Here is a 15,256-nt window from a genome sequence, read left to right on the forward strand (position 1 = left end):
GAGAAACCTCCATGTCTGCAGCTTGTTCCCTGGGCTCCCTGTACGGAGGCAATGGTTGCATTGAAACGTGATGTTCAGAATCACTGCAGGGGAGAGAGTCCAAAAACATACAGCCCAAGTGTGGGAAGGCTGTGACCAGTCCCAGATTCTGTCTGGGAGCTGAGGTAGGTAGGCATAGCCATCCTCACTGTGCCCCTGAGGTGGCCTGTGTGAAAGTACACCATGGATGCCCAGGAAGCATGAGTTGGATCCAAACCTGCCATTTGAGCTGGGTCTTTTCTTTCTAATGGGGAGAACCAACAGCAAAGGCTGCAGCCTCTGGGGGCAATGGCAAGGGGCCTTCCCCATGCTCAGAGGGGTCCTAGGAGTGTCTGGGAGTCAGTGTCAGGACCGGGTGGCTGTCCTTTGGGTCAGGACCCCAGCTTGGGCTATTCGTGAACAGGAAGTCCTGCTTGGAGAAGCCCATTACACAGTAGGGGTTCAGTTCTTCATCTGGGTAGGGGATGGTCTGCCTGCCTGGAAGCAGCACATTCTGGACATAACAGCCCTGTGTGGCTGTGGGTGGCAAGTATTGGGGAGAGTGTGGCCAGGCTGTTGATGGTTCTGGAGGCCCTTCTTGAGGGAAACTGAAGGTGGCAGGGAGCCGTGCAGAGTTCTGAACAAGGTGACCTGGCCTGCAGCCAGCTGTGGAGACCAGAGAGGCAGGTGCCAGGTCAGATAGAGGCTGGGTGAGGTGCAGAGTGGCCATGTGGGGAAGGTGCCAGAGGAGGGACTTCAGAGTGGTGAGGATGAGGAGAGGGGACATAACTAGGGAAGGGGCACCCTGCATCCTGGTTTCTCTGATGGAAGTGCTGGTGCTCCCCACCCCCACCCCCGCCAGCCAAGCCCCTCAGTGAATGTGTGCAGGATACAGAGGAGGGTTGAGGTCCGAGCTCTGGGAGCAGATCCCCTGGAAGCCAGGCAGGGTCAGAGTCAGCTCTGGGATCCAGCACCCAGCCCAGGCCTGGCCTGAGTAGGAGGACTCAGTAGCAAACTCAGTGGGGGCTTTGAGTAAGTCCCTCTGGGCCCCTGGCTTTAAAATCCAGCACTGGTCCTGTGAATTAGCCCCAGGGTCTGGGCAGTGTCTGGTGTGGGCAGAGGCAATGGAGGGCCCTCAGGACAGCATGGCTCACATCAGAATCTCTGGGAAGGGTTTGGGGTGCCCAGCTCAAATGGGCCCAGTTATGGTTTTCTTCTTTTCAAGGGGCATGTGGGCTTGGGACTGCCTTGTATTTGGTGAGAGCAGGAAATTCAGACAACCAGGCATTCCTTCTCCCTGGAATAGGTGGTTGGCAAGTGCCTGGACTCTGGACCATCTGGACTGTCCAGGGCTCTAGGCTCACTTCATTCAGTCAACAGAATTGAGCTGGCTAAACCACCTGGGATAGAGACAGGAACAGGAGCTCCCTGCTCCAGCCCTTTAGTTTACAAGGGCCCTCTTCACCAGGATCTCATTGTGGCTTCCCCAGGTGCAGGCAGAACAGGAATTAGTGTCCCACATCTGAGGAAACTAAGGCCCTGAGTGGAGAAATGACTTCCTCATGGTCACACAACTGGTCAGGGCAGGCCAGGAATTTGAATGGAGGTTGGTCTGAGCCCCATGATGTCAGTTTATTTTGGAACAGAGTTTGGCAGGGAAGGATGCAGTACCACCTGGCTTCCATTAGCAGTCATGCTCTGCTGTCCTTATCTAGCCTCCATTTCAGCAGAGGTCTCATTTTGAGTGACCAGAAGTAGATACAATTCAGGCACTCAGTAGTTCTTTGAGGACCCATGTGGCTCTAACCATTCTCTGGACTGAGAATGTAGTGGTGAATAAAACAGTTTGGCCCTCATGGGGGTTCCCAGATCCTGACTTGGAATAAGAGCTCTACTTTGTTGTGGCTGAAAGGCTTGGGAAAGGAACTCCTATCCCCTGAGTCTGTTGGCTCACCTGAAAAAGACATTGGAAGGATAGTAACACCTCCCTCGCAGCGTGGTATAAGTGTGAAGGATGCCTGGTGCCCCTGGCAATAACCAAACAGTATTCCCCAACCTACCTCCCCACACAAACCAAGTGAAGAAACCTGGCTCCAGAGAGGTAAAATTGCTTGCCCAAGGGTACACAGGTATCCCCAGCAGAGATGGGACCCAACTCAACTTCCTTCCTTAGGCAGTTGACTGCTTCTCTGCCTGGGGGAATACCACATTGGTTTTGGGCAAAGTGCTTCAAGTAACAGACAAGTAGTAGGCAGTGTAGGCCCACTCACCCACCCCGGACCTGGAGACTAGTCGGGAAGCTGGGCGTGTGGGACCATGTGTGGGGAGGTGGCCACCTGGGCCGGCTCTGGGCTCAAAGGTAAGAGAACCAGTCTTGGGTGCTGTTAACTCATTAGAGGAAACTGTTTAATGGTTTAGGAATGTGTACAGTCTGGCTCTGCTGTTTCCATAAAGGCAACTTTTCCACGTTTTAAAAAATAGATTTGATATAAAGATATATATATTCATAAATAGATAACATGAAAAATTCCCAAATGCAAATGACATCCTGGGGTTGGCTGAGGTCCTTCCCGCCCCCAACAGTCCAGGTGGGCAGAACTCAGAGGGTCCCTGGGGCTGCAGCCTTCCTGGAGAAGAAAGTAACTGAATTCAATATGAATTAGGAGCTTCCTCCAGCTCCAAGTCTGCTGGGGCCTGTGTCTTTGGGATCAAAAATCCCCCTTCTGGGAGGACAGGGACCTACCTCCCTGCCTTAGGAGTCAGGATTTGTATCCCCTGCCCACTCTACTCATCCTTTCGTGAGTATAAAACACCAACTTCCCTCTTATTCTGCCCATTTCACACCAGCCCCCCACACACCACAGACTGCCCTCCTTCAGGCCTGGGCTGCCGAGACACTTCCTGGCTCCCCTTCTCCTCCTTCTCCTTCCATACCCTGGTCCCCGGTCCCACCAGCTCCTGCCTGTTTTTAGGTAATTTATAAACAAAGAAAATAAACTTCTCCTGCCCCAGAGGCCCTGGGCTGAGAGAGGAGAGGCAAGTCTTGTTTCCTGTCTCACATAACTTCCCACTTCCCCATTTTCTCTTACCCCATTTGACACAGGACGAAGGCCCAGAGAGGCAGCGAGGCCCAGGCCTGATGGGGCACTGCAGAGCAGTCACCCCACATGGCATGCAGTCAGTACCACACACGGGCCAGGGAAACATTTCCTTTAGCGCCTGTAGGAAACAGACTGGAAAGTGGGAGTGGGGGGTTGGGGAACCTTGCAGGCCAAGGGGTGGGGAAACTCATTCTTGCTAGAGAATATTATGAGCAAAAGACTAGCTTGGGGTGGGGCCAGTTCTCAGGGGGTGTCCAGATGGGTCATTTGTGGGATTATAAATAACATGAATAAAGAAGCAGAGTCAGTAAATGGGGGAGGGCGGGAAGGAGTCAGCCTGAACAGCCAATGCTCCTGGGGGACAAACAGGTGCTGGAGAAAAGCCAGGGCAGAGCTGTGAAGGCCTTGGACATCTGGGTTGAATGTGGACAGCATTTCCAGTGCCTTAAGACACTTGGAAGATGTTGGGGGCGGGGAGGGACCCAACCAGGAGTAACCTTTGACAACTGTCACTTTGACAGCAGCAGGAAGATGGCTTGGGGCAGTGGATGCCAGAAGCCCAGGGGCCAAGGTCAATGAGATGTCCAAGTGAGAGGATGGGCAGCACACTGTGGAAGTGGGATCCCAACACTTAGGGTGTAGGGAGAAAGTAAGAAGCCCAAGGTAACCCCCAATTTCTAGGCTAAACCTCTGCTCCCATGCATGGAGGATGGGGTGGCTGGAGATCCACTCCGCCCAGTGTTTCAGACATCTTGGGATTCTGAAAGGGTAGGAAGCGAAGTGTTGTTTCCTTGGTTTATGGGTAAAGGGTCACTAGTGAGAAGAAACCTCCTCTGGTCCCAGGCTGGGCCAATTATTACTTCCCCCTTCTAAGCCAAGCCTTTGCAAGGGTTTCAGGTCTCCTGCCCTAGGGTGGGAGAAAAAGGGGGATGGCTTATATTCCAAGGTGACAAATGAATCCGGCCCCAGCCAGCTACCTGTTTCTGTACCTACCCTGGATCCTCATGGCAGCCCAAGGCTTCCATGTGAAAAGAGGGTAAAAGTGCCTCCCTCTTTTCCCAAGCCTTATGAGACAGCTGAGGACCATCCCCAGTAGAGAGGGGCAGCAGGTAGCTATGAGCAGGGTCGGTACCTGGCCAGAACTGGGGCTGCAAGTCAATCACAGGGGTGCAGGCCCAAGCCTCTGTTCCAAAACTCCTTGTATGTCCCTCCACCTCCCAAAGCAGCAGGTCTCTGCAAGGTAGGGCTTCATAAGATTTATTTTACAGCTGGGGCCTTGGGTTGAACAACTAGCTCTGCCCAAATATCAGCCCCTAGCAGAGAGATCATAGGGCTGGAGGACCTTTGCCCTAGGCCTAAATGGAACCCCCTTTTGCAAACTCCTCAATGACAGGCACTCTCCATTCTGCAGGTGGAGTGCAGGCATTGCAACAAAGGGGTCAAGCAGATGCCAACTTTCCCTCCCAGCAACTGGGACTGTCCCATCAGCAAGGCTGCTGAGGAAGGAACCAGGCAGTCTTGCTCCCAGCTCCCATCCTACCCCAGCCAACAGTGGGTTGATTTCCCTCAGTGCAGACCCATGCTCAGCAGCTTCTGGCCCAACCAGGCCAACATCCTTCCCCTCCAGAACCAGGCTCAGCTGTTCCATGGCTGCCTCCCAGCCTGAAAGGGAGCCACCAACCCTGTGTGTCTTGGTCTCAGCTGTCCATGCCCATCCCTGCCTCCCCAGACTGTTGTGGGGCTGCTGCAAAAAGTCTGGGCTCCTTGCTCTGCAGCCCAGTCTGCCTGGGAGAGGGGGCAGTGCAGACCGAAGTACTTAGAACGGAAGGCAAGGGGAGTCTGATGGGAGGCCTGCAGCCCATTTTGAGGACTGGTACTGAGCCCTGAGCTGCCTCCCCATGATGTGGCCTAGTACATGGCTCTGAGAACAATTTATTTCCCAGGCCTCCACTCTGGGGCTGGACTGGGCTGAATGGAGAGACTGGAATTGGCTTGGGAAGAACACTGGCTTACCCTGGTCCAACCCCTATGATCCTCTGAGCCACTCCACAGAGACTGGTGCTGCTTCCAAGGCCCCCAGTGATCTCAGCTTCAACCTGCCTTCTAACCTCAGCACTCAGTGCACACTGAGGCTGTTGAGGGCAGGTAGGCCTAGGGGAGTGAAATGGGCAGACCCAGGATTTCCATGGCCTTGCCTTTTTTGTTTGGGAAACTATAAGCTAGACTGGGAGCAGTGAGCGAGCTGACACTGAACATGGCAGGAAAGATTTCTGCACATGGGGTAATACTGGGTGTACTGAGGGACTTCCTAGACCTGAGCCTCAAAGATGTAGGCTTTTACTTTTCCCTTAAATGTCCATGTTCCTATCTCATTCCCCCTATCCCCAGGCTTCTGAGAGCTGGTACTGAAGAATTAGCTGGTTTTACAATCTGAACGGCAAAACTTTGGGCCCCAAGACAGCAGACAGTCCCCGCTTGGCTGTGGGCCATGACCCCACATTTGTATAGAAGAAAACAAAAAGCTACGTGGAAAACCAGAAAACTTAAGAGGTCTTGCTAAGCCAGTGAGCTGGGCCCAATGCTGTCTGTGAGCTTAGAGCTGGCAGTGAAGAGAGGTTCCTCACCTGGATTTAAGGGATCCCTAGGGCTGTGCTCAGGAACCAGTCTTAGTCTGTTGGGTTGGTTGCTCTTGCTCTCTGCAGCTAAATAAGGAGGCCCTGGAATGATCTGGGACAACCTTGGGCACCAGCCACTTCCCTGGAAAGCAGCAACCTGCTGCCATAGCTACAGCAGATACAAGGTGTGAAATGGACAGAATTAGTACTTGTGGAGCAGGGGAGGCACATTCCTGACCCCTCTCCCACTGTGGTCCACACTGGCAAGTCCACACTGGCAGGCTTGGGCTAGCCCTGGTATGTAAAGAGCGTGAAGGAATAGCCGTTGACTGACAGGATGGGCCCCATAACCTACCCTGTGCCAACAGGCCTCCTGCAGGAGGAATCCTGCTTCTTCCTTCCTTGGGGTAGCTTTCTGATCAAGCATTCAGGCCATGGGATGGATAATTCTAGAACTTTATCCAGTTGCTCTAGAATTGCTGGTACCCTGGAGGTCCAGCTTTTGAGTACTGGGCTTGGCAGGCCAGAGAGAAAGCAAGTGGGGAGGCCCCTGCCTGCCAGCCCTGCATGCCGGTCAGCACCCGCAGCCCCAGCTTTCTCCAATGTCCTTGCTATCCAGCTGGATGTGGTCGGTGCTCTTCTCACTGAGCAGAGGGCCCCCGTGCCTCATGACCAGCTCCGTGGCCACCCTTATGAAGGCCTCCTCCACGTTGTTCGAGTCCTTGGCAGACGTCTCAATAGCACACAGGATGTCATAGTGCTCTGCCAGGCTCTGTGCCTCAGCCAGAGGGACCTCCCGGAGCTCGCCAAGGTCTGACTTGTTCCCTGTAGGGAAAGGCCAATGACAGCTTGGTGAGGCCCACAGGTTCTAGGGAAGCCCTGTCCTACTTGGCAGGGCCAAGAGATGCAATGCCATTCCCTGCCCTCTGTCAACTAACCAGTTGTGAATGGTAATCTATCTTTAAAAAAAACAACAACTTTGTAATTTAAAGCTTTTTTTACTCTATCCTTTAGTCTCTCTCTCTCTCTTTTTTAATCTTTGCCAGACTTATATAAGCAGTAAAATTTAGTGAAACGAACACATTAGAGCTGGAAGAAAATCTGTGTAGAAACTCCAGCTTCCTTTTACTTCCTGTGTGACCCTTAGGTAAGTTACTTCATCTCTGAGTCTCAGTTTCCCCATCTATGATGCCACCTTCGGTAGTATAGGTAGTAAATGATACAATAAACTTGAAAACAACTGGCACTTGGTAGGCACTCCATAAATGTAGAAATTAACAGAAATCTAGCATTGCTAAAGAATTTTTTTTTGGTTAAAATTTCATTATGCTTATTATGTATTTTCTCCTATTTTCCCTTGACATTTTTTAAATTCTCTGTAAGACTGGGGGTTTTGGTTACTTTGCTTTTCTGATAGTAAGAGCACAGACTATCACTTGACCTGAGAGTACTCCTTTGACTTCTCCTATAGGTAGAAGGCGTTTCATTACATTCTAAATCATCTGGTAAACTGCTCCTTGACCCAATCTTTAAAAGAATTTTTAAAGTTTCTAACTGGTTGACTTTTGTTATGTGATTATAGGGAGGATAAAAAATAGATAAGTGTCTGTAAAGATCTAAAATTTCTTTGGAAACCTTAAATGATGTAGTAACCATTTTCAGTGTGTGGAACTTATCCTAATTCCAACAAACTGGAAAAAAAGAACAACACGTTATTTATGCGTAATTATAAATCTGAACACAGATCAGCTATTTGATTTTATTAAGGAGATGTCAATATTTTTAAATTTGAAAATGGTATTGTTGTTATATATTTTTAAATGTTTGCACCTTTTATAGATTCATCCTGGAATATTTATAGATGAAATAGTTTGGTGTTGAGATTTGCCTGAAAACAATACAAGAGAGGGAGGGGATGAGATGAAAAGGAACATGAATTGCTAATTGCTGAAGCAGGGTGAAAGGTATCTGAAGTTCATTACATTGTTTTATTTTTGCATTTGTGTAAAATGCTCTTGTGTAAAATGTTTTATTTTAAATGTCCTGGATAAAAGGGAAATGTAAAAAATTGTATTTAAAAATTTTAGAGTCTACAGCCATGCCACTCTGAATGTGCCCGATCTCATCTGATCTTGGAAGCTAAGCAGGGTCGGGCCTGGTTAGTACTTGGATGGGAGACCACCTGGAAATACCAGGTGCTGTAGGCATCTAGAAAAAAATTTTTTAAAAAAATTTCTACTAGTGTCAATTAAAAAAAAATTAAATTAAAAAAATGTATCCATCTCCTAGATTTTCAAATATATTTGTTAAGCACTTTCAGTAGTCTCATATTTATTTTATCTGTTTCAATGGTTGTTTCCCAATTTAGTTTATTTTATATATTGTTGTTTCCCTTGATTCCTTGATTAAGTTGACTAGTGGTTTTCTCTTTTATTTCTTTTTATAAAATCATAATTTTGATGTATTATTCCATAGTAAATAATAAATACAAATTATTTATTTTTATTTCATTTTCTATCCAATTTCTTGCTGTTTTTATCTTTGTTTCCTTTTTAGAGTTTAAAAAATGGTTAATGGGTTTTGAATTTCATCAAATGTGTTTGCTACATTTATTGAAATGAGCATATGAATTTTCTCCTGTTTATATCTGTTACTGTTATGAATTTCATTGACTTTTTTTCAAATAATAAACCACTCTAAAATTCTTTTAAAAAGGTGGGGATGGGGAAGTGGCAGTGTAAGGCCAGGTAATGAGAGCTACATTCCTGCCCAGGGAGGACAGCTCTGCTGAGCGCTTCCACAGCCCAATCCAGGCAGGCTATGTAAGGTAGGTTGTGTGGAACCAAGTGCTACCCTCTTCCCAGCTAGAGCCACATCCAGCCCCATCTGTACAGTCTCATCTTAGAAGAAATCAGCCTGACTGTTGGGGTGAGAATCCCAGGGACCACGCAAATGATCCAAAGCTTCTTGAGCCAAGGCCCAGGCCCAGGAAGTTTATGTAGGAGGAAAAGGAAAAATGGAGGTAACAGCATCCCTCTGTGGCAGCAGTTCTTAAACTGTGGTTCCTGAGATGACAACACAGATGTCACAGGCGTGACCTGGGAACTTGTTAAAAATGCACATTTATGGGCCCTATCCAGACCCTCTGAATCAGACGCTCTGAGGGTAGTCCTCAGCATCTGTGCTTTAAGGCTTTGGAGGCATGTAAAACATTTGAGAAGCCCTGCTATACAGTGTGTTATGACAGAGCAAGTCACTGAATTACGATCAGCAGAACTGAACTCAAATTTCACGGGTATATGCTTACAGGCTGTGTGAACTGGGAGAAATTACTTCACTTCTCTGAGCCTTAGTTCCATTCCCTGACAAACAAGGAGTAGCTATGATTATGGGAACTAAATTCAAAGACACGTGTGAAGATTTAACCCGTGTTAACTACTGTGCGGATACATGAACACCGAAAAGCAAATGTTAGCTTCCTTTCTTCCTTCTTCTAATTCAGATTTTGAATATAATTTTATAAGTGATTAGCAGGAGCAGAATTTGCAAGATCATGGTTCAAGTTTTCGCTCCATTCCTGCCTGAACAAGTTCAGTCCCTCTCTGGCTTGCCCTTTATTTAAAAAGGAGAGAGAAAGATGGACAGATGGGATCTGTGGCCCTGAGGAACACTGCCAGCTCCCATCCCGTTTCCCCCAGCTCACCGATCAGCAGCTGCACAATGTTGGAGCCTGCATACTTCCTCACATCCTCGATCCAGTGAGGCACTGACAGGAAGGAGCTCCTCTTGGTGATGTCATAAGCAAGGATGGCCCCGTTGGCACTGCGGTAGTAGCTCTGGGTGATGGTGCGGAATCGCTCCTGGCCGGCTGTGTCCCAGATCTGCAGCTAAAAAAATAGGGAGCTTCCCATGAACCTAGTGATATGGCTGAGCTCAGGGGATAGGAAAGGCAATCCCACACACCCATGGCCAAAGCTCTGGTTCCAACTGGCAGGCCACTAGCCTATCACAGGAGGGACTAGAAAGTGGACAGGAGAGAAAGAAGGCCTTCTGGGCCCTTAGAAAGCAACTTAGTGGCCCAACTTTGAGGACAGGCGGATGCAAAGGGAAGGTGGGCAGCCCCGTCTCTGCCCTCTAGAGTCCCCAGGGAAAGGTAGTGAGAAGACAGGGATGTATTCTGCACTGCAGCAGGAAGTGCACTAGACCCAGGGTCTCTGTGTGCTCTCCTTCCCACGAACACTGGGCTCACTGTGAACCAGAAGAGTTCCAGCAGCTCACAGTCCGGTGAGCTGTCTCCAGGTATGCCATGATGCTGGCTATCTGCAATTCCAGTGCCTTCCCCTCTCTGGGCTTATAAATGCACTGGTGTACCTGGCTGTGTATAAGTCTCCCCCAGAACTAGGGTTCTCTAATTCTTCCTCAGCAACACGTGGGAAAATGCTCACAACCCGAGGGTAAGGAGGCCTAGGCTGAGGCAAAATGAGGGCCTGGGGAAAGCAATGGGCAGAGTCCTCTTGTGGCACCTTTACCATCAGCTGATCCAGGGTGGTCAAAGACAAGAAGTTTGGCATCTTTTCCTGTCCATGTCTTCACTTAACAAATACCCATCAGTGCCTGCTACCCTGCCCTCCTGGACACTGGCCATGGATGAGAGGTGCTCGTGTGTGGCAGGAGCTTCCCTGGCTTTCTGTAGAAGCAGCAATCTGACAGGACAGACATAAGATAGAGCAGGGGGAGGGGCTGATAAAGGGCAGACCTAGACCTACACTGTGCCCAGGCTAGGAGGTCTCCCACTCCAGGCAGAGATTACCAGCTCTGGTACTGGAAGAGATTAACTGTGGATGGGCATCAGAGCAGGTAGGTACCAGGGCTTTCAGGAGCTCAGGGCTTGCTTTTGCTGCTCCATAAATCACAGGTTCTTGGGGGCTTTCTGAGGATGAACATGAACCTTTGGTCTACATCAAGCTGCTGTCTATCTATGCTCCTTCTCTAGCACAAGCACTCTCAGTGCCTCTTTATCTAGTTCTCAAGGTGTGAGAGACTCCCTAGTCTGTCTGGGGTGTGGAGAGACCCCCCCAGAGGCCTCAGACAGCTCCTGAGGGCAGGGTTAATGACTCTGGCACTGTGGAGGTGACCTCTTCCCCAGGCCCCACTGAGAGAAGTCCGAGAGTTAACGAGCTCTGGGCCACAACATGCCAAATAAAATCCTCCAGTCCTGAGATATCCTATTTACTCCTCGGCTGTGAGAGGCTCCAAGTAAACCAGGCTCCATACTCCATAACTCATGGTGTCTGCTAGCTCATGCATAGGGTGAAGCAAAAGATGTGAACTTTGGCACTATACAAACCTAGGATCCAAATGACTAGGAACTCATCTCTATACCCCAGAGGAGAGCATATAACACAAAAGAGGCCAAACAAACATGGGGAAAAACAACTTGAAGGATATAGAACCTTTGCAAAGGCAACAATCTCAAAAACAATCATTAACATTTTCAGAAATAGAAAAAAATCCATGAAACAATAATAGAACACTTTAACTAGAAGGAGCATTCAAAAAGAAAAAAGAGCTTTGAAAATCCAAAATACAGCAGAAATGAAAAACACAAGGGTTGGAAAATAAAGTTGAGGAAATCCACAGTAAAGAAAAAAATACAAAGAGATGGAAAAGAGAAAAGAAAATTGCAGAACAAGTCTAGGAGGTCCAATATGGCATAAGAGTTTCAGGGAAAAAAAAGAAAAAGAAAAAAAGAAAAGTAAAAGTAAAAGAAAATTCCAAAAGGCCCACTAAGCACACACAAAATGGAGAAAAACAGACCCACACAAAACACATGACAGGGAATTCCAGAACAGTGAGGAAAAATATCTGAAAAACTTTCAGAGAGGAAGGAAGAAAAAAACAGATTTCAAGTTTTCATACAAAAGATCCACATGGCTTAAGATATTCAATAAAACAATGCCTAAAATTTTGAGAAAAAATTATTTCCAACCTAGAATTCTTTATCCAACCTACTACCAGTCAAGTGCAATAGTTTAATAAAGGCATGTTCAGCATGTGGGCCTCAAAAAATTTTACCTTCCTGCCATCTCTTTTCAGGAAACTACTGAGGGTTCCTCTACCTAAAGAAATTACCAAAAATAGAAAAAAAAATGTGGGCTCCAGAAAACAGAGAATTCAAAAGAGGAAAAAAAAGGAATCCCTTGCATGGTAGTAGAGGGAGATCCCAAGACAACAGCCAAGCAGCGAGCCTGGACATCAATCCATCCAGAGCAGGCCCCTGGGCTCTGGGGCCACTTCTAGCTCTGGCAGAGTAATCAGTAGCAGGTGAGTCCTCCCTCCATAAATAACTATTAGACTGAGAAAAATAGGGGAAGCTGCCATTTTCAGGATATAAACACTAAGCAGCACAAAACTATAATCCTGAAAGAAGCAATACTCATGAAATGCATCTCATGATCTCTACCTAGGGATGGTTTCCTGACCACAGGACAGTGGGTAGAATCCAAGCAGAGAATGGTGGTCCCACTGAGGCAGGGAGGCAAAGACCAGAGTCTCCAGATGTGATAGAGCAATGCAGGGAAAGAGAGCGCCCAAAAGTCTATGTGGGGGGTCTACCATAATCCCACCAGAGAGTGGCTCCTACGGGGTTGAGAACTAACCAGACATAGACATAGAAGTGGAGCATTGCTATAAGATATTGAAGTTCCAACCCAAACATGATGAAGAGGTCTCTTTAGCATCTTGTTAATGATCCTGATATTAAGCTGAGACATCAGGAAGGCTGTACTCCATGAGTGAGAACAATGGCTAGAGGAAGTCTTCCATAAATCTACCCTAACAAAACCTAAAAACAAGACCCAACTCAAGTCTCAGGTTTGGAGGCTGAGTTCTGTCAAGTTAGAGAGGCAAGAGAAAAAATCCTCAAACTTCAACCTATCTGACCTAACGAAACATAAAAACAAACCTACACAGGTTCAAAGTGATCAGCCAGTAATTGAATTGACTATTAAGATATGAATCAACACTCTTCAAAAGAAGATAGCAGAATATACGGTTCTTAACAAGACATTAACTACTATTTCCAGTTTACATTCAGAAATTGCTAAACAGGAAACAAAACAAAACAAAACAAAACAGGATAATATGACCCACGAAGAAAAAAGCAGTCAGTAAGAAATGATCCCAAAATGGCCCATATATTAGATTTAATAGACAAAGACTTTAAAGTAGTTATTTTAAATGTGATCAGAGAATTACAGGAAAACACATTCAAAGAATTAAAGCAAATATGATCACAATGAGTAAATAGGGAATTTTAGCAGAGAAATGGAAATTACTTTTAAAGACATTTAAAAGAGGCTATAAGTTTTAGAACTTAAAAGTATAATAAATGAAGTGGAAAATTCATTTGATGATCTTAACAGCAAAATGAAGATGGCAAAAAGAAGAATCAGTGAAATTGAAGAAAAATCAATAGAAATTATTCAATCTGAAGAATAAAAAGAAAAAAATAAAGATTGAAGACTATATCAAACTGAGACAACAATTTCATATTCACATAACTGCAGTCCCAGAAGATAGTGAGAATGTGGCAGAACTAATGACTGACAATTGCAAATTTGATGAAAATACTGATCATTAAGATCAAAAAAGCTCAGCAAACCCCAAGCAGAAGAAATATAAAATATACCATGGCAGATCATAACCAAACTGATGAAAACCACAAGTAAAAAAAAAAAAAAAAAGGTATAAAAGAAAAAATTTAAAGCACTTGGTGGAAGAAGATATATTATAAATGGGAGAACAATAACAAAAATGACAAGTGACTTTTTATCAAAAATAATGAATGCCAGAAGACAAAAAAGTACCTAAAGAAACAACTCTCAACATTAAAGTCTATGTCCAGGAAAAAAAAATCTCTCAAAAATTAAAGGTGAAATAAAGATTTTCTGAGAATCTTCATGGAAGACCTGCACAATGAGAAATGCTAAAAGATATTTTCCAGGATAAAGGGTAATGATACTAAATGGGAACTCAGATCTACAAAAGGAATGAGGAGCACCAGAAATGGTAAATAAGTGTATATAAAATATTATTGTTTATTCTTAAAATTTTTTTATTAGTTTCAAGTATACAGCACGTTAGACATTTATATAGTTTGTAAAACCCAATTGCTCCTTCTCTCCTTTGGTTTTCCACCTAGTCAATATAATAATATTAACTGCATTCCCTATGCTGTGCTCCCATTCCCTGTGACCATCTATCAACTATTAATTTGTACTTCTTTAACCCTTCACCTCATTCTCTCAGACCCCCAACCCCCATCCCCCATCCCCAAATTTTCCTCTATATTTGTTGGTTTTTGATTAGTTTGTTTGTTTTGTTCCTTAGATTCCGCATATAAGTGAAATCATATGGTATTTATCTCTGCCTGACTTATTTCATTCAGCATTATAACTTCTAGGTCCATCCATGTCATTTCAAATGGTAGGATTTCATATTTTAAGTGGCTGAGTAATTTTCCATTGTATATATGAATCATAACTTCTTTATCCAATCATCTGTGGGCATTTAGGTTGCTTCCACATCTTGGCTATTGTAAATTGTGCTGCTGTAATATTGGGGTACATAGATCTTTATGAATTATTATGTTGGTTTTCTTTGAATAAATACCCAGAAGTGCAATTGCTAGGTCAAAAGGTATATCCATTTTTCATTTTTTGAGAAACCTCCAGATTGTTTTCCACAGTGGCTGTACCAATTTGCAATACCTCCAACAATGTATGAGGGTTCCACTTTCTCTGCATCCTCACCAACCTTTGTTTTTTGATTTACTGATGATAGCCATTCTGACAGGTGTCAGGTGATATCTTATTGTGGTTTTATTTTGCATTTCTCTGATGATTAATGACCTTGAACATCTTTTCATGTGTCTATTGGCCATCTATATTTCCTCTTTGGAGAAGTATCTGTTCAGGTCTTCTGCTCATTTTTTAATTGGATTGTTTGGTGGTTTTTGTTGTATCTATTTCTTCCAGATTGTCCAATTTGTTGGCATATAATTGCTCATAGTATTTTCTTATGATCCTTTGTATTTCTGTGGAGTCCATAGTTATTTCTCCTCTTTCATTTCTGAGTTTATTTGTTTGAGTCCTCTCTCTTTTTACCTTGATGAAACTGGCTAAGGATCTGTCAATCTTGTTTATCCTTTCAAATAAACAGCTCTTGGTTTCATTAATCTTTTGTATTGTTTTTCTAGACTCTATTTCATTTATTTCCACTTTGATCAGTATTTTTTCCTTCCTTCTACTTACCTTGGGCTTTGTTTGCTGTTATTTTCCCAGTTCTCTTAAGTGTAAGGTTAGATTGTTTATTTGAGCTTTTTTTTTTTTGTTTCTTGAGGTAGGCCTGTATTGCTATGAATTTCTCTTAGGACTGCTTTTGCTGTGTCTCATAGATTTTGAGTCATTGTGTTTTCATTTTCATTTCTCTCTAGTATCTTTTGATTTCTTCCTTGATCTC

At 45.3% G+C, this 15,256-nt stretch overlaps 1 protein-coding gene and 1 non-coding gene across 4 annotated transcripts in view; one reads left to right on the forward strand and one right to left on the reverse strand.

Annotated features, from left to right (window-relative positions):
• Nucleotides 1–2,397: 2,397 nt before the first annotated feature.
• The window catches only part of RAB43 (RAB43, member RAS oncogene family), a 42,950-nt gene continuing 30,091 nt past the window's right edge, over nt 2,398–15,256 (reverse strand). The window contains exons 2-3 of one of the 3 annotated variants that reach the window (XM_011385890.2): nt 9,438–9,615; nt 2,398–6,559 (exon numbers count right to left, since the gene is read on the reverse strand). In XM_011385890.2, coding sequence (XP_011384192.1) covers nt 6,309–6,559; nt 9,438–9,615 — 429 coding nt within the window. In that variant the 3' untranslated portion in view covers nt 2,398–6,308. Of the gene's footprint in view, nt 6,560–9,437; nt 9,622–15,256 lie in introns of all 3 variants that reach the window. The other 2 variants (XM_011385889.2, XR_002778334.1) reach the window with 2 other exon arrangements.
• LOC111734147 lies at nt 7,823–7,941 on the forward strand. The gene has a single exon (XR_002778336.1). It is a non-coding gene; the product is annotated as a 5S ribosomal RNA (ribosomal RNA).

The sequence above is a fragment of the Pteropus vampyrus genome, unplaced genomic scaffold, assembly GCF_000151845.1.
Source record: "Pteropus vampyrus isolate Shadow unplaced genomic scaffold, Pvam_2.0 Scaffold818, whole genome shotgun sequence".
In the NCBI taxonomy this organism is placed as follows: Eukaryota; Metazoa; Chordata; class Mammalia; order Chiroptera; family Pteropodidae; genus Pteropus; species Pteropus vampyrus.